The 25321-nt window shown below is 45.3% G+C and overlaps 1 protein-coding gene across 9 annotated transcripts in view; it reads left to right on the forward strand.

The window, feature by feature from the left end:
- The window catches only part of NPHP4 (nephrocystin 4), a 103121-nt gene that overhangs the window by 14567 nt on the left and 63233 nt on the right, over window positions 1-25321 (forward strand). For all 9 annotated transcript variants that reach the window (XM_042854042.2, XM_042854043.2, XM_005298426.5 and 6 more), the window contains exons 5-10: window positions 4007-4179; window positions 5336-5400; window positions 9450-9605; window positions 19590-19726; window positions 22283-22464; window positions 23319-23445. In XM_042854042.2, coding sequence (XP_042709976.2) covers window positions 4007-4179; window positions 5336-5400; window positions 9450-9605; window positions 19590-19726; window positions 22283-22464; window positions 23319-23445 — 840 coding nt within the window. The remainder of the gene's footprint in view (window positions 1-4006; window positions 4180-5335; window positions 5401-9449; window positions 9606-19589; window positions 19727-22282; window positions 22465-23318; window positions 23446-25321) is intronic.

Here is a 25321-nt window from a genome sequence, read left to right on the forward strand (position 1 = left end):
GGGGCACATCAGTAGATCTGTCTGTCATCACATAGAAGTGGTAGCTGACACCATGGTAGCGGATGAGGACACTTAAGGGGCAAGTGCAGGGGGATAGAAGGAGGGAGCCCAGGAGAGGAACCGGGGAGAGGAGGAGTTGTTGAAGCAGTGATTATTGAGGCAGGAGGAGAAGTAGAGGGGTCTCAGGGTCACTGTCCTCCTGTGAATTCCAACGTGCGGATTTAGTCCAGCTGCAGAATAGAGGGTCCATTCTTGAAGACAGCTCTCTCATCCTGAAACTTTCAGTCTTGGGCTCCCCCTTGGCCCCGCTCCTCGCTGCCTTTAACAGCTGTGAATCTACAGGCTGAGGAGAGTCCTAGTTAAACGCCCGCTAATCCCCTCTGACGCCCTACGCATTATAAAGGAGGGGAAGAAAATGGAAGTTGTTTGGGAAGCTGAACAAGTTGCCCATTGCCTTTAGCAGCTGCTGGGACTTTGCTCTTGTGTAGCACTCTGGATATTGGTCTGGTCTCCTGCTGAAGAGAAAGCTCCACGGTGCATTTCATTGCCATCAGTAGCAGATTCAGCATGTGTTGGGTTTTTGGTAAGCTGTACTGAAGTGGACGCCTGGGAGAAAGAGCAGGGCTGAGCTGTAGGCACAAAGGAGTGTTGCAAAGCAAACAATAGGAAAGGGAAATGCTGCTGTGCTGTGAACATAGGGTTCGCTATGTCGCTAGGTTATTTTGATACTGTTTGCCTTGGAAAGAAGTGATTGGCTTCTTAAATTGCATCTTTATTCACAAACAGGAGCAGGGCTAATGATTCATACAAAGTGAGGTGAGCTAATACCTGGCATTCAAGAGATCATAAACATCTACAAGGAAGTTAGCTGAAGATTTCTGAATGTCTCAGAGAAAGCATGTCATCTGGTGCATACTTTAGATTATGCTAGTCCTGATGAAAATTGAAAGCATGGTACGAGTGCTAAATGACCTGTGTGTGTGTAAGATGAAAGCATTAGAATAGAGTGTGTTTAAATAATTTATAAATCTGTTTACCCCGTCATGGAGTGTAACAGTCAAATATAGATAAGCAATGATGGTAAGATGAATTAAAATATCATCTATTCTGTCACAAGAATGAATCCTTTACAGATAATTTGCTGAGCCTGATTTGAATTTTCTAATCACGTAATTCTAACTGATGAATACAAATTTAATATTTCTGAGTTTATTTAATAATTTTCCCCTAGGAGAACTCAGCAGCCCTTGTTTATAACTACTGCTAAGCTATCTCAGTAAACAATTACAATTTTGTTCACCTTCTGGAAGTATATTTTAGCTACAAACAATTAAAGTGCTGGTATAAAGCTGAAGCCAGTCTTCTGGATGGGGGAGACAGTTCTGACCTGTGTGAACGACATGCAGTTTCCCATTGATATTACAAATGCGATGAGGTACAAAATACTTACTGGAATAAACAAATACAAGTGATGTTTAATTTGTATTTAGAGCAACAGCAGGGGACCTGATCCACAGCCCAGGGAAGTTCAATTGACTTCCATTGTATCAGACCCACTGTGCGCATATTTCTGAACTGGACTCGTTTTATCTCCCCTTTAGGGATTCAGGGCCTGATTCTCCTAGGCACTTCTTCGGCTTACAGTGGAGTGATTCCTGATTTACATTGGAGTAAACAAGAGGAGAATCAGGTCCTTGGTTCCTACCCAATACATTCTGAACTCTTGGCCACGTGAGATAATGTCTCCCAAGCTTTTTCTCTGGCACAGATTGCCCTCTGGCAATTTATTAACCCAAGAACTGGACATAGCTTACTTCTGTACAAGAAAATGCAAAGGGAGAAAAAAAGCGCTCCAGAGAGCTGAAGTGTGATGATCTCAAGGTGACCCCTAATTGGGCTGATTATTGTTACTTTATAGCAGAGTTTAAGGGAGAGGAGTATGTTAGTAAAACTTTTATTAGCATTTAAGGAGACAATGGTAAACTTAGTTTTATAACCGATCCACTTTAACAGCTTCCTCCTTCTTTGCAAGCCAAAGCAGAATTCTCTCTCGGTCCAGCCACCTGTCGGCAGTTAGTGGTCATTATTTCATCATTTTGCAATAAAAGTTAATAGAATAATGATTTATTTTTCTGGGATGATGTTTTAATGCCTTTCTCTGTTATCCCTTCCTGACAGTCTGTGATTACTGTAGCTGTTTTCTTGGTGACACCATGATAATGACTGTTTAATAGAAGGATTAGCCTGGCTTTCAGTCATGTCCCTGGCAGACATCTTTCTTCCCCCTCACCCCCGTACTCTTAGGTCCATATCATACTGATGATCCTCATGGATATAACTCTTTCCCATCAGCGTAGGTGAAGGTCATGATTAGCCTTAGATTTTTCCAGTCACTTTGCTTTTCTAGCCTGGAGCTCACAATGGTACCTTCAGGTCAATTGAAACCTTTGAACCATACTTGTATGGCGTTTGCAGCTTAAGAATAACTGATCCTTTTTTGGGGGGCCACTGGGCCACTTTAACAATGCTGTTCATTCTCAGGATTTGTGACATTTACTCGCTTTAGTCCTAAATGTCTCAATGTAAGTTGGGGAACAGGACAGAGGCAGGGTTGCTCCTAGGTGCCATTCCCATGTGGCATTGCGCACACGGTAGCTGAATTCCGTAGGACAGAAGAGCACAAATCACTTCTCCCCTGGACCGTATCAGTGCTGGGTGGTGAGGACTTGGCGGTGCCATTCTTGGAACCTGCAAGCAGGGCCATTCCTCCAGTTTAGGAGAGCACTCACCTCAGGAGGGAAATCCGAGCGCTGCTGGATCTTTGACAGCTGGGAATTCTACACCTGGAGTGCTCTTCCTCTCCCCACTGAGCGTGAGCCCTGGCTGCCAGCAGCCCAAAGAGCCCCTCCAAGGCGGTTAAGGAGGAGTGTAATGAGAAGCTAAATACAAGACTGTATAGAGCGTTTAAAAGTAGAGACCAGTACTGGTCTTATCAGCCAGTGCAGCGTGTGGGTGGCGTATGGTATGGTGTGATCCCAGCAGGCTCCTGTCTGTTGAACCAACTGTAGTTTCTGGACGACCTACAGGGTCGTTCTCTAGACAGAGCATATTTGCAATAGTCCAGCCTCAAGGTGGCCCGGTGGATCTACATTGAAGAGGGGAGGGTATTCAGAGGCACAGACCGACTATCCAGTTAAATGAGTGGGTGATAATAGACACTAAGAGAGCACAGATTTTTCTCGCAGTCCCAGCTCTTAGGCTAATTCTTCATAGGAGGGAATCGACCTGACCTGAAGGTTAGATTTTTTTTTTTTTATTACAGTGGTACCCAAAATATGCTAGGCCAGGGGTAGGCAACCTATGGCACATGTGCTGAAGGCGGCAAGCGAGCTGATTTTCAGTGGCACTCACACTGCCCGGGTCCTGGCCACCGCTCTGGGGGCCTTTGCATTTTAATTTAATTTTAAATGAAGTTTCTTAAACATTTTTAAAACCTTATTTACTTTCTATACAATACTTTAGTTATATATTACAGACTTATAGAACAAGACCTTCTAAAAACGTTAAAATGTATTACTGGCACGCAAAACCTTAAATTAGAGTGAATAAATGAAGACGCGGCACACCACTTCTGAAAGGTTGCCGACCCCTGTGCTAGGCATTGCGCAGACATAAGAAGGCAAAGTCCCATTGGTAAACGGGCCCCGAGAACTCTACACTTTCTAGTAGGATCCCTTTAAAAAATATTCCCTCGTGACAGTGTGTGGGAGATGAAAGATTACTGTTAGTTATTCTCCCTGACCCCAGGGATCATTTGCAATGGCGCTTCCATCCGTTCCCATTGGAGATTTATTCTGCAGAGTGCTACATTTCACCATCTGGATATTTTTCTGGATATTTATTTTGAATATACCTGGACCTTACTCTCCAACTGTAATATACATTAAGCTGCTAATAGCTACTCCACCCGGTTCTAAAATCTGCCATGTTCTTTCTCTTCCCCCAGACCATTTATTTTCACACATCTTTAAGCCATCCCAGCATCGTCGCCGTGGTGGAAGTGGTGGCTGCAACCAAGAAGCGAGAGGGGACCCACCAGGATCTGTCTTGTGGGTTTGGAATTCTGCACCTGTTCAACAGCAAGTCAGAGCCAACAGATGTGGCCACCAAGGACAGAGGGTAGGTGTTGCCGGCTGCAAGGGACAGCGGGACTTGTGAGTCGCTATAGCATTTTATAAGGTGGAATCAGGTTTCTATGGCAACATGGAATTATTGCTCTCCATTTAGAGAGGAAGGATGGTCCCGTGGTTAGGCCACTAGCCTGGGACCTGGAGACCCTGCTTTACCACAGACTGCCTCTGTGAACTTGGCAAGTCATTTCGTCTCTCTGTGCCTCAGTTTCCCCATCTCTAAAATGGGGATAACTACAGCATATGAGGATACACCGGTCATAGGGGTCATATACATACTTTAAACAGGTTTATTGTTGAACCTTTTGCACTCTTGGCTACACATATGAAGACTGCATGGACTACAGCTGCCCTGGCTGCTTGTGGCTGGGCCTTTATTCACTTCAGCTGACAGGCCTGAGGCGGCAGGTTGGGTGAGGGCAGCTGCTGCATTTGTAACCTGGCAAGCGAAGCCCATGTGCAGTCCCGCGCGTGTGCAGAGTTCACAGCCTTGACCCAGCCAAGCCCCCCTTTCCAGGGCCAGAGGAAGGCAGCTCTTTCTGCCTTTAAGCTGTGATTCGTGAAGCCAGGCTGACTGTAAGCTGAGTTCGCCCCTGGGAAGGGGAACACCACCACGCCCAACACTTGGGGAATGAAAGACTTAAATAACTCCCCCAAAAACCAGCTCAGCTGCCCACCGTCCTCGCCAGCCAGGGGAAAGAGGAGACACTGTTCCGCCCGGCTCGCCTCCTTTTCCTTTCGTATCCCCCCGCCACGTGATGGGCCGGGCTCTCGGAACCCTTTCCAGGTGCCTGCTTCACTTTGTCCGGCTCACTGTGAATACCCAGTGTGACCCCGTTGTGCCCTGGATCCTGCCTACCCACCAGCCATCTCCACTGGGCAAGCTTCTCAGACCAGGGCGGTTTTCAAGGGAATATCTATGTCCACTCCCTGGGGAATCAACCTGAAGCAAAGAACCTGGCATCTCAGTCACCTGCCCTCCTTTCCTACTCAGGGCTCTAAGGAGACCAGTCTGCTGGCGGAGAGTTCATGGGACTGGAACAGGGGTTTGCTGTGTATTGATCAAGAGAACCATTGTGGGAAATTCATTTTGAATGGAGCCATCTAAACCGCCATGTTTGGTTTGTGCCCCTCTTTAATTCTAGGCTCCAGCTGTATCACGGGACACCGCGAGCGCTCCTGCACCCCCTCCTGCAGGACCCGATAGAACGTAAGAGCGTACAGAACTGCTTTCTACTTTACTTCCCTCCTGGGCTGCTCAGTAACACGTCTGCTGATTCGTTTGCTCAGTGTAGCATAGGCTGTTTTCTGTGTTAGCGTGTCAAGCTCTTGGCCGCTCAGGTTCGGGGTTAGCCGCCCAAAATAGATCAGAAGGAAAGCCTCGAAGACAAGGGTGCTGGACGGTTGCTGTGAAATGCCCCTGTGCTATGTGCCAGGCTGTTCGAGGCCAGGGCCAGTTATTGCTCTGGGGCAGTGGGGTTGGCAGCACCCCAAGGCTCTTTGCCGAGGCTGGCAGTAGCCACAGCTATGACAACGTGCTCTACAACATTGTCAGCGGCCGTCGTTCATGCAAGGGCCTGTTGCTGGGGCGTAAGGAGAAAAGGGGCTTAATTTCTGCTGCATCGATCAAATCCCATCCCCTGACAGCATGTCCACTGGCTAGGCCCTGATCCTGCAGAGACTTCCACACAGGCTCAACTTAGCGCACGTGAGTCATCCGGTTGGCTCTGCTTGACATGAGTAAAGTTAACCGTGGATGTGAGTCTCTGCAGGATTTGTAAACTCTTTGGAGCATGGAGTCTGCATTTAGGGTCTTGTACAGCACCAAGACCATTGTCAGTTCTCAACAAGCAAATAATATCCTTGATGCATCTGCTGTGGAAGGCAGAACGAGCCCAGAGCACAGTGTATCAAACAATCTGCCCACCAAACCCCCACCCAGCCTTTAAGAGGTTTCTAGGTATTTTGCATGGCAGTGAGTCTGAATCTAGCTTGGTGCATGCCTCTGTCATGCAGATTCACCTCTAGTCTACAAGTTTGCATTTTCTAGTCTGCAATGGAGGATTCCCCGACCATGTCTCCCTCTCACACTTAATCCTGCACCATAGCGGCTCCAGCGAGGGCTGGTCAGGCGAGCTGACCTACAGAGCTCCTAGATCACCCACGTGTCAGCTGTAGGGCAGGAGGAGTTCTCTGAGTACACCACATCCAGGGGAATGAGTGAGTGAGGCCAGGAGTTGAATCTCTCTCTCTCACCTGGCAGTGGGCAGCCCACTACAGAGACACTGAGGTGAGCCACCTCAGGATTTCAGTTGGAAAGACCCAGACTGAAAACATGGATAGCTAAAGCTAAGCAGAAAGCGGTCATGAAGGAAGAAGGAGGGATTCTATATCCTTTGCCTGGGAAATGGGCTCACAATCTGTCCTTTCTAGTGCCAAATGTCCTGCCTGAGCTGGAGGAAGACCACATGTCAGTGGTGCCGATAGTTCTGTGTCCCATGGGGGTCTATCTGATTCCCACTTCGGTAAGAGAGAGGGCTAGGTGACCCCAGCAGAGCTCAGCTCTCAGCTGACTGCTCAAGCCGGCCCAGACTGGATATTTTTGGGAGAGGAGAAAGATGGGCAATGTATGGAAAAAGGTCCCTCTGTGGATACTGGCAAGAAAACCTGACACAGCAGTTTAAACACAAATGGGCTTCAATTATTTATATATATGTATTGATTGAACACGGCCCACAGAGCAGGAATAGTGCAGTATAAAATATTAAATATAAGAGCAAGCTGCCGTGCAAAGCATGTAACAAGGACCTTGTCTTTCTGAACACGCTTGGCTCTTGTCCCTTTGTGCACTGTTTTCCTGAAGGTCGGTACTGAATTTGCTAGATGAACTGTAGCAAAGCAGGGCGGCGGTCGATTGCCCTGAGAGCCCTTCGGGTTGTCCCAGAAGAGGAAGCAGGAAGGAGGCTCAGTTACACTTTCACCAGTTTTGGTTTAAAAGACCATTTTTTTTACAAGCTCTCCAGTGCCCTGTATCCTACCACCAGGCTGTTTTCCTGTTTGCAGAGATGAAGGGTCCAATCCCGTGCCCATTAGAGTCCGTGGAAGGATTTGCATTGTATTCCCACCTCCTAGTGTGCTAGTCAGACACATGCTTTCCTTTTTTCAAATATCAGGGACGCATGGGGGTTTTCAGTACTAGGATATTAATGATGACAGCATGACTCCAATATCTGCTGCTAGAAACTGGGGAAAACATATACACATACTCAGAACAGGTTAAACCAGGGGTCATTTTAATTTGGCTAAACCTTGTTTGGTAGGTTTTTATTTTGCAGATTCAAACCTAGGAGGCGTTTGGTTCTTGGTCTCATTTAACTGAACTTACCCAGGCTGTCAAAATGCGGGGAGCCAACGTGGATTTGAATACATGGCTATGGTTTTGGCCCACCTCTAAACCTGACCATTCAGAGAAATATACTGAGCAGTTTTAGCAACTTTCGAGTAACTTATTCTACAGTTTGCTCAAAGGAAATGGGCAAGGGGTGGATTTAAAGTTCCTTTCAAAAGCAAAATGTAACTGAAACAAAGCGTAGTAGCTCAGGCTTGGTTGCTGTTCCACAGAGATTTGTTTTCCTGAGTTAGAAGCGAGGTAGCATTTTTTGCCCAGGATAGGGGGTCTTTGTGAAAAGTCATTTCTAGAGACTGTTTTCTTTCCTAGCAAGGAAAACAATACTGGCCGTACTAGCAAACAAAGCAAATACATGTCCACTAATGCAGGGACTGAGGCTCAGTGGTAAGCGGCAGAAATAGGTGTTGTGATTGCCTGGTGACGCTGGTCAATAACCATGTCTGAAAAACGATGAACACTAGTTCAGCTGTGACTGCCCATGGGAAAGTTGTCTGCTGTCTGTGTATTGAAGCCTTCCACAGAGAAGGTGGCTTGTGTTTATTGCAGTTTCAGAGGAATAACCTGTATGTGAGCAAAGTTCCTTTCCAAGTGCTCAGGATCCCAGCCACTAGAGGCAGTTATAATGTATCACCTAGGAAGGAGTTAGTTTATTTTTTAAAGAAAGGACTCTAATTTTTCCAGTTTGCGCAGGGGCTGCTGTAATGTTCAGTGAGAAGCCCATGAGTAGCAAATACCTCTCAGCAGCTTGAGAGCAGAGACCATTGTGAGAATGCTGAAAGCACTTGGGAGATGCTGGGTATCAGGGTGTGTACCACTGATTCCTGCATTTCAGCTCCAGAGGGGAAACCGAACCTCCACCACAATGTGTTCCCATCAGAATGAATCACTCATGACACAAAAACAACAAGGAGTCTGGTGGCACCTTAAAGACTAACAGATTTATTTGGGCATAAGCTTTCGTGGGTAAAAACCTCACTTCTTTGGATGTGAGGTTTTTACTCACGAAAGCTTATGCCCAAATAAATCTGTTAGTCTTTAAGGTGCCACCAGACTCCTTGTTGTTTTTGTAGATACCGACTAACACGGCTACCCCCGATACTTGACATCATGACACAAAGATGTGCAGCAGAAAGATAAAAGGGTCGCCCTTCTGAATGCATGCAGTGAAACGGCAGGAGATGCAGCCAGTTTCACTAGTCCCATCTCATGCTTTACTACGAAGAGGGAGCAAAGTTGGCACAAGAAGTTTCGGGAAGTTCAATTTAAAACAAGTGTCCCAGGGAGCCTTTGCCAGCCGTTATAGATTAAGATTTTGCCTTTCACTGTGAACTAAGACGGCACAGAAATACCATAATGCACCCCAGCTCAGCTGTGTGCAGGCCCTGTTCTTTTCTGAATGGGACTCAGATGCTGGTCTTTTGAAGATTTGCCTAGATGGGGACTTGAATAGAACACACAAGATTAAGGAGCAACCTAAACAAGAGCATTTAGTTGCAGTGCTATTGAAGAAGGGATGGATTTTCTTCTTACTTCTTCACAGCTGAGGGAGAATAGATCCAAGTTATTTTAAGTTGCTTAATCATAATCTTCCAGAGCCTATGCATTGTTTTCACTTACCCTGAAGTTGCAGTGTGAGGATTTGTAAGCCCAGAACTCTTAACAAAGCTAAGCCTGAAAAGGCTGCGTATTCATTAATGAAGAAAACAGACTTTTTAAAAACAGGTTTTGCATTGCTGATAAAGTGGGCATGTATTGATACCATCATTCGATCAGCCTCTCCAACGGGCAGCACCATTGCAAGTCTGTCTCTCTGTGTTTTCAGATATTGCATAATATTTTCCCCTCTTTAGAGAATAAATACATGACGGTGATAGAGAACACTCACCTTCAGTACACCTTAAGGCCACACCCGCCCCTCGAGACCGTGTATCACCTCTTCCCTGAGAATATGCTGGTGTCTGGGCTGCAGAAAATTCCTGGCTTGCTGCTAACACATGGAGAAACAAGTAAGGGATCCTTTCATTCTGATTCCTGCATGTGTAAATCAGACCACAGGACAGTAAGGTTGGCCTAGCACACACACCAAGCTATAGTGCTCGTGAGTTACTCTGCCGGCTTATAGATATGTGGGCATTTGTATTATTATGGACTTGGCCTGCCAGATCTGGGGATTCAGATGGACTTTATCTTACTGGCAGAAAAAAGCCCCGTGAGCTCTCTGAGACAGGCCCCAGGTCTTCTCCACCCACCAGTTATTACCGGAGGGAGATCTGAAACACACACCAGCCAGTGTGACCATTGTGGGATGGGAAGAGACGAGCCGACCTCTGGTCCCCCAATCAGGGAGTGGGCGAGGGGCTGTGGAAATGGAGAGAAGGGAAGGGGATGGGGGAGGGATTATTGCAGAACATCTGGTGCCCAGAACGCATTGCATGGCACAAATGTATTTATTTATAGGGCCTGATTCTCCCAGCCACTGCCCCCTCACAAAGTGGGAGCAGCTCCAGGAAGGCCAAGGGGCTCATGCTGATGGGAGCCGGAGGTGATTCAGACCCACCATTTTACGTTTACACACATCTTCTGTGGCTGGTTTGTGGTCAAACCTGAGCTGCCAAATGCACCAGCTGCTTCTCGTTACAACACAACTAGTGTGCTCCTGCTAAATCCACCAGGTGCCAGATGTGGGGCCCAAGAAAAGCCTGCCACAGCCTAGCAGACAAAGACACACATTTCCTTTCATAATGAAAAGTTTCAGAGTAGCAGCTGTGTTAGTCTGTATCCGCAAAAAGAAGAACAGGAGTACTTGTGGCACCTTAGAGACTAACAAATTTATTAGAGCATAAGCTTTTGTGGACTACAGCCCACTTCTTCGGATCCGAAGAAGTGGGCTGTAGTCCACGAAAGCTTATGCTCTAATAAATTTGTTAGTCTCTAAGGTGCCACAAGTACTCCTGTTCTTCTTTTTACACATTTCCTTGGCACCCGGAGGAATAGTAGCAGCGCAGAAGGCATAAGGGAGACACCAGGGAAATGTTACGGTTTTCTCCACCCCAGTACTGTTACTCTGAAGGGGAAGCTTAGGCCAGCTAGAAAAGTCGGGTTGCTGCTGTTAAATAAAGAGGAGTATTTTCCAGTGTTTTCCTGTGTCTGGCATATAATGTGCTCATCTGGGTGTTTTCAAGGGGAAGGGATTTCAAAGTGAATGTGGCTTTATTACACATGCGTTCGCTTTCCTCTACTAACGCAGGACATCAATTACCAAGGCGCTGAATAGATGCAAGCAGTGCCTGCAACACAGAGTGTGTGACGCACAGCGTGTGCTGTTGTTGTAAGTGCCAATAATTAGGGATTATAAATGAGAAATCTAGCCGTGAAAATGTTGTGCTCACCCACAACAGAGCCACAGCGACACCTCCTCTGAGAAATAAATAAGAGAAGCAGGATTTTCACATAAACTCTCTCTCTCAGTGGCCATCTGAGCAAGAATCACGTTGACTCAGCTCTTTGCTGAGGGGCAGCCAACCTTGTCGATGGCTAATAAAACAACTTGCAGACGAGTCTGTTGTGCCTGCTTTTCTGCAGCCTGTGTCACCTCCCGGTGGACATTTCCTTGGGTTTCTTATGGGTTTTAAATTGAAGGTGGGTTTTTATGGACATGTGATGTTTTGCTGTTCTGAAAGGCAGCAGCTTTGTGTACACAATGTTCTACATTTTCATCATGGGTAGCCCCTTTCCAATAAACAAGGAGGTTAGGGAGCGTTCCCTTGTAAAACGCTAAACTGCAGAGCAGTTGGGAAGCATTTATTTTCACTAACACGTGATAATGAAAGCCTGGACCATCCCTGGATAAATCTCTGTGGGATCCCTTCCCAGTGCGCCTCTTATTCTGTTGGGGGTGGGAGTGGGGTTTGCCACCCTTCCCATGGATAGGCCAAGGAATGCAGCCAAACTTCATGAATGCCCCCAGGTACTTTGGGAGGTCAGAGCCATCTGCTCGGAGTCTTGCGTCTCTGCACCAGGTCTGGTTCAGTATCCCTTGCATGCACCCCCATCACCATGGCCCTTTGGGACTCTCCTTGCCACTCCAGTGCCTGGGCCCCAGATGCTGGGGCTCTACAGAAAAGCTAATGCAACCCTGGCCCCTAATTTTTCACCTAGACTCCATTGGGCGAGAGAGTGGGACTGTGTGCAGCCCTCTCTCTGCCCTGCCCACTCTCCCCTACCCACCTTCCCCTGTGCAGACCAGCCTTCATGTAACCCAGGGGATGGTGCCAGATAAGCAGCTGAGCTCGCCTCCTTCCATGTAGGAAGGGGGTTGTGGGTGGAGATCCGCATTAATGAGTCTGGGGGAGATAATTCAGGCCAGTTTCAGTCCCTTGACCTGCCAATTGTCAGGACAGAGGCTAACACACCATCAATAAGGGTCACAAATCTAGTTTCTCCTTCCGTTAGTGCCTCTGCAATTTCAGCCGAGAAGGGAGTGATTGTGACCTGGAGCCATAACCCCACCCCAGACCCACAGCACGTGTTCCTGCCAGAATCGTTTTCATGCGACTTCCCTCTGGCTGCAGGGAACATTAGCTCTGCTTTGACTGGGGTAGCAGAGCCTGCTAACAAACAGCACGATCAATTATTCATGTCTCACTGCTGCAGCGTATCCCTTGCTTGTAAATAGAGACCCTGCAATAACAGTTGATAGTTTGCTGATGGAACATTGGAACTGCTCAGCCAGTTTTTACGAATCAACGTCTGCTTGAGTTGCTGATGCCTGTCGGAGCAAGGCAGAGTCTGTGCTGGTTTTATTGGACTAAGTTATGTTATTTTATTATGAATTATATGGAGAAATCAATGGCAAAAAATAAGACCTAATGGGTTACAGTATACCTGAGTTCTTCATGATTTTACAACAAGATCTTATGTTTATTGCTACATCTTAAAGCCGTGTCCTTTATTGCCTGGCCTCTTTTAATTAGGGCACTTTACCTGGACTGTTGATCCAAGTGATGGGAGGGAAGATAGCGCTGATTGTGACTAAATACACATGAGGGGTTGTCGTGCATCCCTTCATCATGGTAATAGTTGTGTTAACCAGTGGGACTGATTAGGTGAGTGAGGATTGCAGAATAGGCCTGTAGGTAAAAGTCACCTTAGATATTAATGTCCACAGATGTTTAGTTTTCTTTTTTCTTTTTAGTTCTCAGTCTGTGCATCTCGCTTTTGTGGATCTGAACTGACAAACACAGTCACAGAGCAGAGATGGGCAAGGAGGCAGGGAATGATGCAGCACAGAGACCAATTGGTATAGGATGGAAACTGGAATGGGCATTCCACTGAAAGAAATGCATACCCAAAGAGATCTCCTCCGGGACAAAGGAACTCTTACTAGAGAGGCTGATCATAGTAGGACTGGGAACAGACCTTTCAGCAGCCAGCCAGTGTGCTGAGGACTGGCTGCCCCAGGAGCTGAGGATGAAAGTCTGACGGCTTTCAGGGAAAGATTTAGGACCCACCTCTTTGGCATTAGCTTTCCTGAAAAGCCACTGAGAATGGCACAAAAGAAAATAAGCAAACTGCTCTGCCTGTTCTTTGAATGGGGAGTTGGAGGGAAGGGAAGATAGAATAATAATAAGAGGATAAGATCAGTTGTGGGAAATTTTTGAGAGAGAAATGGGAGAGGCAAAAGCTCAGTAGTCCATGTGGATCAATCATATGGCTTGATATCATCACGTATTACAGCCCGTTAATACAGCAAAGTCAAAGAGGTATAAAGATAGTTAACAGAAGCTGAAAAAAGCCCATCAACAGCCTAAACATATCGCAGCCCCATACGTGACATCCGCACGACTGCTTGTGCAGCCTGACAAGGCATCAGGTGCCACTTCTGGGAATGAATCATCTGCTAGCATCTGTCTCCTCCACAGAGGGAACGAAAGCACGGGGGCGTGCTGGATAAATGACCTAACTCTGGGCTAATCTTATCCCTGGTGAATCAGCTCTGAAGTGATGGGAACGAGACTAGGGATGAGTTTGTCCTAGTGTGTTTTAAATGATAGCACAGAGACTGCTAAATGGATCTACAGGAAAAGGGAAAGTGAGTGCAATTGTGGATGTGACGAGAAATAATGATTCCTTGAATGTATGTCACACCTCTCATCAGAGGATTCAAAGCTCTTTACAGATATTAATTAGCTGAGACTCACAATCTCGCTGTGAAATAGGTAAATATCCTCATTTTCAGCTGGGTAAATTGAGGCATTAGAGAGGTGAAGTGATAGTGACAGAGGAAGAATTAGAACGCAGTATTCCCTGTTCGCAGTCTCCTGCTTTCACCTCTAGACATATTCCCTCTTTCATCAATGTAGCACATCAAAGTAGTAGAGAACTTGTCACCCTCCTTCCCCCCCCGTCGTATGGTTTTGAGAAGGCTGGAGTCTTCTGGTCAACACGTGTCTTTTACAGAGACAGCACTTAGCGCAGTGTTTGAGGCCCCTTGGTGCTACGACACTGCACATCAATAATAATAATGAAGAGAAGGCACGTAGGAGTCAATGAGGAATTTGGCTTAAATTGCTTCATGCAAAGGGTATTGAATAAATTGCCCTGAGAGCAGGCTGAAGCAAAGAGTGTAAATTGTTGGAGACATACCCCAAGTTGTTCTGGAGGAGGAGGGGATGAAATGGTTTGGTGAAAAAAGTGCCAAAGGGAATTAAGGTAAGAGAAAATACAGGGCTAGCAGGGGTAGCCAGCCATTCATCCCCTTCTCGTAAATTATCTCATTTCTTAAAACCTTAACCATCCACCGGGAGCTGAATAAGCTTGACCATTTGACAGTGAGCCCAGCCCAGCTCTCCAGTGCCTGGAAGCAGGACTATGTAACACTCAAATAGTTACACGAGCAATGACATATGCAGCTTAAAAGCATTTGTAATTTAAGAGAAACCCCGCTGTGAAGAGAATGAATTGTTCTTTGGGGAATAAAAAGAAAAAAACGATCTGGTAGCGTAAAGCTCACCCTGAGCTCCCAAAAGCTAATCTGAAACCTCAGGGGAACGTACAGTGACCCAGCAAAATGACGTCGCTTATTTGAAATAACGTCCTTGTTCCCAGGCAGCATGCCGGGCTTTGCTTTTACAGATGCCTGACTAATAGGACCAGAACTATTGTGGGGCTGAGGTCTCCCTTTGAACCTGGGATTTCAAAGGACAGTTTCTTCCAAGTGTCTGATCTATCCAGTTGATGGAATGTTAACAGTTGTAATTAACCATTGGACCAGCTTGGATTCCTGGGGACGTGATAGATTTTCCATCGCAGGTTATCTTCCTGAAAGATCTACTCTAGCTTCACCAGAAATTATGGGTTTGATGCAGAAATTAGTGGATGAGGTTCTTCGGCTTGTGTTGTGAAGGAAGTCTGTCTACATGATCAGAAAATTCGCTTTGGGCCTTAACATCTATGAATGGTGCTTGTGGAATCGACTCCACTGGCTATTTGCTCGTATTGGGAAAATAAAAGGTTTCCTAATGTCTAACTTAAACTGTTCCTCTCTCGTTTCAGACTCCAGTTGCCTCTCTCTAGTTATACTGTTTTCTTGAGGTTAAATATCTTGGAAGTATTTTATACATTCTTTGGAATTTTTGTCTTTCATACAAATGTAATCACAACAGTTTGTATCTTTAATCCTTAAAAGGGACATAGAATCATTTCAATCTAGTCCCCTTTTTTGCTAATTGGTTCTCTTCCTGGTAAACTGCTATGGATGAATGATGGACGCTTTAAGTAGCCAGTCAGTTAGTGGAGCCTTAGGAGAGATGTTTATAGCTTGTATCAAAGTTATCCTTGTTCACGGCATTGTTCTGGATAAGTGGAGATTTGGCAAGGGCAGTGGGATATGATTCTGATACACCGAAGCCTTACTAATCTTTACCCATGAATTTTCAGAGTTCTGCATTCAGTGGTGGCTTGGTGGCTAAATCCATGTGATTCAGAAAAGTTAAGGGATAAAGACAAGATCATCAGTTCTTCAGTGGTGACTTCCTCTGCTTAGAAGATCCTTCTAATAATAACTCCCATGGATGCCTCTCTTTGAGGACACAGCCATCATGTTATCAGAAAATGTGAGATCTCCAGAGCAAAGGAGCTCCCTACAAGAGCCACAGTCACCACGTGCAGAGCTTCACAATGACATGGTTGCAATAATACAGCTCTGGAGATGCCCGGTTGCCTTGTGAGTGCATTAACTGTGGCAAGTAAATAGCCAGTAATCTGAAAAGCTGGAGTAGTGCCACTCTTCATAATGCATGTCTCCAAAGGATTTTCTTGTCCAATCTCTCCCGTTGCTCCAGACTTTGGAGCTCCTGGCTCTTGCCAGCAGAAGGGAGACATCATTTCCCTGCGTCTTTAGATGATTTCCTCAGTGTATAGCCCAGTATCCTTATACATCCGCTGAGCTCTGCCTCTCGCTGCAGAGCATCAGTCCCATCTTGTGGCAGACGAGGGGAACTGTGTTTTAGGCATTATAGTCACACAAAGCCTTACCAATCTGCCTGCTGGGTTTTACCTGCAAATTCAGCTACCAGTCAAACAATTGGCAGAACAAACAATCAAACCAGTACCTTGATAGTCTGAGAGGTACCTTGCAGGGAAAATTTAGCTCGCTGCTTCCTGCTCCTCTTTGTTTTCCCCCATAACCCTAAATCAGCCGCTCAGGTATACAGGGTAGGTACAGTGTGGCGGGGAGATAGACACTAACCGTCATGCAGAGGAAGAATGGTTCTTTGCTTGGTGGTAAGGAAGTGCACTCAGCATCCTCCTTCCAGACACCAGCTGATCACCTGGGGCTGCGCATCTCCACTGCTCACCTACATACAGCTCAGCTGCGGCAAAGGTGCATCAGGTAGATGTGTTATAAGGGTAAGTCCAGCTGAGTTCCATACACCTTCCCCAAGCCCATGGCCACACAGTTAGCAATACGCAGCCTCTTGCAGTCACACTCACACAGTCGTCAGCCTCCATAAACCCGAGTTTGATCAGCTGCAGCCTGCCAGGGGTGGCCTCTGAATCTGACTAGCAGTGGAAAGTGAAGCAGTTTGCAGATGGAAGACAATGATGAGAGACACAATCGCTCTCTGACTCCAAGTCAGCAAGGTACTTAAGCACATGCCTAACTTTAAACCTGTGAGTAATCCCATGGAAATCCTTTCTATTGCCTTTAACATCTTGACTTTCAGTTAATTTAATTTAATTTAATTTAATTCAGTCATTCATTCAGTGAGGCTACTCACATGCTAAGAGTTAGGCATGTGCTTAAGTTCTGGCTGAACTGGGGCCCTGAATGAGGTTAGTCAGGGATATTTGTAAACATCTGACTTCAGTATAAATGTAGTAGTGTTATTACCAAATAGCCCACCAATACACAAGCATGGAGCTGTTCATCCTGCCTATTCCCTGTCACATCTTTGCTTTCAGTTAGTTAATTCATTTTTAAAAGCCTAACAACGTTACTAAAACAAGGCTAGTGATTTCTTGCTGTTTGGTTGTCGAGAAAAGCTTTATCTGGAAAAGTTAACAAGTTCCGCTTCTTTCTGCTCTACTCCCCTCCCCTGCCTTAAGCAAAAGAATTAAGCAATAAATTTCGCTTGGAAGCTGGACATAAAGGAACAGGGTGGTTGAAATTGGTTTAAAATGGGAAGTTTAAACAAAATGTACCCTGTAATTTGATAGACTGACTCTTCAGATAACAGAGTAGATGAAATCAGGAAGGTATATTTGGTTTCTAAAATCAAATTAAGGCAGATTCTCGCTTCACTAGCACTAATTTGTTATGAACTCCCTCATTCCTCACAGCTCCTGCAGCTCTGACTAGCCCTGAGATGTTGTATTATTGAATTCTATTGTCAGGCCCTTTATAGGCTTCAGGGTTTGTTTTTAAGTACGAAGTCAGAGGAACTACTCTTGTGAATAAATGCTCACTCAGGAGAGTAAGAGTTGTACAGTCCAGCTCTCTTGGGGTGACAAAGGGATATTTATATGTGACTTACTGATATTATTTTAATAATTTGGAAATGGTGGACTTGGTGGGACCCTGCAGTACCAAGATCCATGGAAATACTTACGCATAAATAGATAAATAATGAACCATTTATTTGCATATTTAATCTAGCAATGATCTCTGAATTTCTAAATTTGCATGAAACCTTGGTCTGTTTGCGTAGGTGCTTGGAAAGGTCCTGGTTGCAGTTGTCAATGCTAGAGACTGGCTGTTCCATTTTTAACTGTTTCTTCTATATAGCTTCATATTTCATGCCCTTCCTGTGACCCTCGGTTCAACCTGTGTCTTTCATCATCACAGAGCCTAGCTCGGCTCTCTGCCCATTAGCAAAGTGAAGCCAAAACAGAGTAGAGTATGGGGTCACTCAAGTTCAGTTTTCCTTCCAAGCCCTGCCATGCAAAACTTTCTAAGTCTGCTGTTGTCACTCTACCACTCTGCACTCAAAGAATTTGCACAGCTTAGAGTTGGGTTTATCCTTTCTGGCATTTCCCCCCAGGCAGTCTCGGTAAGTGAAATGTAATTCTGTACAATAGAGTAGCTGCTTGTCTGGGTTATCTGAAGCATGTGTTTCCCTTCCTATCTAAAGGACTCCAGTATGATCCCTCCAACTGCTACTGCCAGCAAAGTTGAGGGGGTCGGTCAAAGTAATTCTTCCAGGTTCTCTTAAACATCCACTACTTCCCATCTCTCTGGCTCAAAACTCTTTGCTTGCTGCTGCAAATTTAGTAAACCCCCTGCTCAGAGTCAGTCTGGATTCATGGAGCAGGTCTGAGCCATGTGATTCCAGCCTCTATTAATCTAGATCAGTGGTTCTCAAACTTTTGTTCTGGTGACCCCTTTCACATAGCAAGCCTCTGAGTGGTATCCCCCCCCTTATAAATTAAAAACACTTGTTTATATATTTAACACCATTAGAAATGCTGGAAGCAAAGCGGAGCTTGGGGTGGAAGCTGACAGCTCGCGACCCCCCATGTAATAATCTCCCAACCCCTTGAGGGATCCCGACCCCCAGTTTGAGAACCCCTGATCTAGATGAATGGGTATCTTGGGCTAAAGGAGACTCTCTAGTGATACCGTGACCTGCTAGAACAACAGAAGTCAGGAGAGAGATGGGCAATGGACAGCTGCATTCAGTTTATGTCATCCTTACCCTGTTCTTGCTCGTTGGCTGTTCTGGATCGGAACGTAGATTTCATTTTTGGAAGTAGTGGCCTCGTGCATATACAAAGTGGTGATGCAGCTGGGTGGGGAAGTAAATAACCCAGGAAGGGGCTAGTCCAGGGAACAAGAAGGGCTTATTCTTCCACCCCCAATATTTTTGGCTGTCACATATTCCCTCCTTGTCCTTTCCTTGAATATGCAACTGCAAGAGTATTCCGCTCATTGCAGCTCAAGCTGGCGCTTGACTATGCGTTCTTCTCCTCAGATTGCTGCGTGGCACTCTAGCTTTCTCTCAAGCGGGTGCATAGGGATAATTGTGGTGGACTTGGGGCTCCCCACCTTGGTACCAGTTAAATTATCGGGCTGACTTGTTGGCTTCCCTAGTGTGTTAGACTCAGGATGGTTCACAGCAGATGTAATAGGAGGAGGAGGAATACAGCTGGCTTTCGTTCTGGCTGGAGAAGAGTATAAGACGTAAAAAGAAACTAAGCTGAAGAAGTAACAGATGTTCCTTTGCCTTTATAATCTACTTTCTTTTAATGACTAGATTGTAGAATTTTGAAGGAGAAAATAGACTTCTCCCAAAATTAGCATTTGTTTATTAATTTTAGCCATGGAAAGATGAGGGCTCATTATTGTGAGTTCCATGTGAGTACCACGTATTTCAGCTGTATTGTCTGCTTTGGTCAGAGAATGGGATTGAATATCAAGGCCATATTTTGTGATATTTTTACGTTCTTTGGGTGACTGCAGTGTAACATATGGCTGGATGTCTTTTCAGGTGATTTCTTTCGAAAACCCCACCTCATGAAATCAGTCACGTGGTACTTGGACAAACTGTCCATTAATTTGTACCCTTCTTTAGAAAAATTTGAGGAAGAGCTGCTGGATTTACTCAACAGTGAGCGTTTACTTAAGGTACTGTAAATATCATGGCAACATTAGTAACTCCTTTATCATCTTGGTATTTTTATCATGCGAATAAACTGACATTGATAAGAAGGTTTTCATCTAGATGCATATTAATAGCTTTGCTGGCAATTGAATAAACCATATCTATGAATTACTTTGCCTGTCATTGAAGTGCAAACTCTGGGATGAAAGGTGGTAGCTGTCTAACAGTACACAGCAACGCTACACAACAGTCCAAAGCAAGGTGTGCAGAATACTGTATCTAATTGAAGGGTTGTGTAGGGAGGTGCAATATGATTGGCCAAGTGAGAACCTGGCCAGGATCCAGAGAGTAACTTCCCTATACTTGTGAGCAGCACCTTAGGAAATGTAATGACCACAGACAGCAAGACCTGGGTCTTACATCTTTTCCCAAAGACTGCACCAACCTCCCTTTAGCCGATGGCGAGGCACTGGCTCAGTACTGGCCAAGGGCAAGAAGCACTGCCTAGTGAATGGCCACCACAATTTTCTAAAGCCTCCGGGCTCTCTCTCAGACTCCCAACCCTGTAATGATCTGCCCCAGCCTTGCTTCAGTCATGGTGTCTGGCCCAGGAATCTTCAGCTACAAGATGGAGATTCTCCGTCAGATGCATTGGCAATACATGATCGTTAGTGAGCACTGGCATGTCCTTCTCTGGCATACTTCTCCCATTTGTTAAGGTGAGCAGGCGCCACTTTATCTGTCTGCAATGGCTAGTCTTGATACAACTGGTCTCAGACTCTGTCGCCAGACAATGGACAGGACTTGTACTGAAGAAGCCTTTGCCCTGAACAGCTCAATCAGTGTGGGGTTTGTGCAAATGCCTAACCCCTGCAGTATTTGGAGGTAACACAGGTAGAAGATAGGCATGTGTAGCTGCCAGTTTTATTTCTGGCTAAGTCAGCAGATCACTGAGCGTGGTATTGGCATTGCCTACAGCTGATGTTATCACACAGCATTTGTGTTATAAATCCCTGCAGTCACAATCCTGTTATTAAAGCCCCAGGTAGCTAAAAAGGAGGGATTAGGTACAAGCTCCTGATTCAGTATTTAAAATAATTATTCAGGGACTTAAAGTACAGCCATTTCCCTTGAAATATAGAAATATCACTGGCCAAAAGAGGAGTTATTTCTGCAGTGCTTCCAGTTCTCGGTACTATTGTCCCCCCAGGGTTAAAAAAAAATCCCTAAAAATCAGAGAAGCAAAAAAAAAAATGGCATGTTTGCACAATGAACTGCATTGTCCTCTGTCTGTGCCCATCTCACATGACAGTGATTTGCCACTTACTCTGTCCTAGCTGAGGAGGAATGTGAAAGGTTTAAAATTAGCAGTGGGCCTGGGGGGTTTTTTTGGTTGGATATTTTGCAACAGCTACAGTACTTTTGTTTTTTTCCACAAAATTATTTTGGAAACTTTCTAAAATGAGAGACACAAAAACCAGGCGATTATTTTAGTTTTAAGGAGCAAACAAGGAGAAAGCACATTAACGCTATTGCTTTGTTTTTGTATAGAATAGAAACGTTTATACAAATGGCACTAGCACAAGATTGCTTTAGGGATAGTGTGCTAATTTTCCACCATGAAAGTAATTTTATTATGTTTTAGCATTTTACTTCTTGGGTTTCTTTTTGATCATCAGAAAGCTGTTCTCCGTGGTTTATGTTTTGAATATTCAAACACTAATAGGTTGCAGTTTGGTCAACTTGTTTTGATTAATGGGAAGATAAAGGAACTTTAAGGTTTAATGTTCATTTTCAAATATCATATAATTTAGTAAGCAATAATGACTGGGAGGAAAATCCTTGTTAGTTTGTCATATTTGCTGTGGATTTTCTGTTAAGATAAAACACTTTAATATCTAGCAATCACTCTGGGGCAGGTTCCATTTTTATGACTTTATGATTAATTGCCTAAATTTTCCTTCCTAATCTTCCAAATGCCACTTCATTGGCTAGAGGCATGAGAACCAGGCAAAGAGCAAACATAACTCACAAATGAAAATGGATTTGCAGGGCTCTGCTCCATGTTGTATTGTGCCATGTCCCGTCTGAGGGTTTTAATCTCGCCAGGCGCCAAGTGCTTCAGCCCTGATCCATCGAAGTACTTAAGCATGTGCTTAAATTTAAGTACAGGAGTAGTCCCATGGATGTGAATAGCACTCCTTGCATGCTTAACCATGTTAAAAAGGAAAGGTACACTTCTCCAAGGCCACTACGGGGAGTCCCTGCTGGCCAGATGTGGGCGGCAGAGGCAGGACCTATGAAGTGTGTAGCCCATCCCTAGGCGTGGTCGCAATGTTAATGCAATGGTCTTCCCAGCTTCTCCCAGCAGAGCTGGAGATGGGACTGGGGACATGGAGGCTCAAGGCTGCTCCAGCCGTAATGATGCAGCAGCTTCTGCAGGATTGTTCCACTGCCATTTCTTGGCTGGGGGGAGGAAGGGGAGGAAGCCCAGCTCCCAGCCCACTGCTGCGTGTTTCCTGTGGGGTTGATTATTTCAGCCTGTGATGTAACCTTGGTGAAATGGGCCCGTTTCCCAGGATAGCTCCACGGTGGATGGGAGCGAAGTTCTCATTCAGGAACGACGGCTGCACATCGGGGTCCACAATGGCTTATGCTTCGTTCAGACGCCTCAGGTGGTGGTGTTGGTGCCAGAGGCCGAGGTGGCTCGGGGGCGCTCGGCCAGCTTCCACAGGAAACAAGGCCTCAGCGCCAAACCAAGGTACGAGGTGAAAGGACCAGTAACTGCTGAAGAGTGGCTGGTTTCTTCTGCTTTTGGCTGCACTACGGTGCTCCATGTCACGCCTCTTGTCGGGGCAGATGGGCTGCAGTCCACGGGGCTAGAGTGGCAGACGGCTTCCCTGCCGGCCCTCCCTGGATTTCAGTTCTGAGAAATCGGAATTGGAAAATGGGCAGGGCTAAGGGAGCAAGCTCATTACACAGCTCCGGGCCCCAACCTGCCTGGCGCTGAGCTCCTTCCCATCTCCAGAGGGAGCCGAGGAGTTTGCAGATTCAGGTCCTGTCCAACTCATGCCGCTACGGGTCAGCGGGGCTCTGAACGACTCGTCCTTTTCTTAAAAAGGCCCATGGTGTTTTTGAGGTGGAACAACCCCCAACAAGAAGTCTGGGTGTTTGAGAGAAGAATGTTTCTCAGGGGCTGGTGGTTGGCTTACTACAGTTCAGCCATGTTCTTCGGGTTGTACTAAGCCTTTACTGTTAAAATGTCAGTGAATTAATTGAACTTGTAGGAGTGACTCTAGAAGCAGTTTCCCAAGGTCTGTATCAGGTTTGCTCTTAGATTGTAAGATCTTTGGGGGCCAGGGACCGTCATTTTGTTCTGTGTTTGTACAGCGCCTAGCACCATGGAGTCCTGGTCCATGGCCCGGGCTCCTAGATGCATGCACAATACAAATAACAACTTATAATGATTTCTAGAACTGTGCTCAATGCCATGCAGTACCCACAGATCACCAGCAAGGAATGCAGTGCAGCTGGGATCAGCTGGAAGCTAATTTCTGCAGGACTATAATAAACAGCCCCCCATTTAATCTGTCATTTTGTTACATTCCAACGCAGCACGGTAGGTCAAGCTCTGGTTTTGAGAAGCCGCATTCGTTTGACCGAGATGGTCCGTCACCCAGCGTTCGCAATTGTCTTCCAGCTGGAGTATGTCTTCTCTGCACCAAGTGGAGCTGACAGGAGGGTAAGAATGAATGTAACACTCACGAATAACTGTTTCTACTGCCCATTTTGTCCTGAAGGATCCAAAGTGCTTACAAACTGTGCATGTACAGCGTCGCTGACATTCCTGAACTAGTCACACATCCTATTTTTCCAAAAGACCACAATAGCTTCTTGATGCTATTCTGGTTCATCGGTGACATTTTTAGCCTTTCTGTGATTAATTTATTAAAGAACACAAATCTGTACCTCATAGACCAGAATGCTATTGTGTAACTATATATTCTGACCAAGTTTTACAATCCTCTGTTACCGAGACAATAGACAAATGGCACCTTCTGAGCAATTCTTGGCTGCTGAATAATTAATGCAGGTATTTAAGACAGGTGCCATCTATTGAACAACTCCTTATGAAAAGGTTAAGATGTTGAGCCCTATAAAGAAAAATGGAGTAGTTTCTTGCTAATGCCTGGCTTTCTAATTTTTGAAATGCTGAATTGTACTGCATGTCGTCTAGCTTGATAATAATTTTAGCTCCTTCAGCCCACTAAACTAGTATTCTCAGATTAGATGAGAGAAAAATTGAAGAGACAGATACTTGCAACTCAAAATTATTGGTTACATTTATTGTAATGAAGCCATTCTTCTCAGGACTGCATTGATATTTTGTTTTAATCACCAGAACAACTTAAAATTAAGCTCAGAAACAAGTTTGTGGAAAGTTTTGATTGCAAAAAAGGTCTGGAAATGATAGACTTTGAAAGCTTGACCTTCCGGTAAAGTGAACAAAATGATTCAGATAAAAAATATACATTGTGCGACATCTATAATAAAAAGCAACAGAGGGTCCTGTGGCACCTTTGAGACTAACAGAAGTACGTGGGTAAGAACCTCACTTCTTCAGATGCAAGTCAATATCTATAATAATATCTTTATCTATAATAAAGACAACTTTAATACTGCATTACAGTGCAACCTTTGATATACAGGAGGGGCAATGAGAATTTATACCTGGGGAAACCTGTTTTCAAGAATCTTGAAAGAAACATTTTTGGAGCCTTATGGCTCAGAGCTGTGTCACAAGTTTAAGGCTTTCCAACCCCCATGGTAAAGTTATAAACACTAAGCTGAGGTCCCCAAGAATATTTGTGATGATTTACAGCTGTTTCTGAGTGTTACACACTGTGAGTTATATGTTAAATTTGGTTGCTTTTAAGTCTTCTCTGAACTATTTAAGCCATGGTAGACTGTTTTGGCACATACGCTCCTCTTGCCTTGCTTTTGAGGCTGTACGATACTTCATAAATTCTCTCTGATCAGGGCTGGCTCCAGGGTTTTGGCCGCCCCAAACAGCCAAAAAAAAAAAAAAAAAAAAAGCTGCGATCGCGATCTGCGGCGGCAATTCGGCGGAAGGTCCTTTGCTCCGATCGGGAGTGAGGGACCATCCGCTGAATTGCCGCCGAATAGCTGGACGTGCCGCCCCTCTCCGGAGTGGCCGCCCCAAGCACTTGCTTGCCAGGCTGGTGCCTGGAGCCGACCCTGTCTCTGATAGAATGGTTTCATCGTAACAAAGTACTGGATTCCAGTTAACAGCCAGACAAAGTTCTTTCTTCAGTTCAGAGTGGAAGTCAAGTGTTCCAAAAAGGAAGATGTGGGTTTTCCCAGAAATTGCTGACATTGTAGAACAAAAAGACATTAAGCCCCTGGTGACCAAAACTCCCATTGACCTCAATGTGTGCCGAGCCAGGTTCTTTCTTCTTAAAACTTTCGTTATTTCATAAGGTGCTCTTGATTTGGGCACCTAGGGTATATAGGCTTAGGAGTTCTCATCTCACATACTCCAATTTCAGCAGTGGTTCAGTGTTTTGTGCTTTCTTTGGTTTATCAGATGAATTAGA

Source organism: Chrysemys picta, chromosome 21, assembly GCF_011386835.1.
Source record: "Chrysemys picta bellii isolate R12L10 chromosome 21, ASM1138683v2, whole genome shotgun sequence".
Taxonomy (NCBI): domain Eukaryota; kingdom Metazoa; phylum Chordata; order Testudines; family Emydidae; genus Chrysemys; species Chrysemys picta.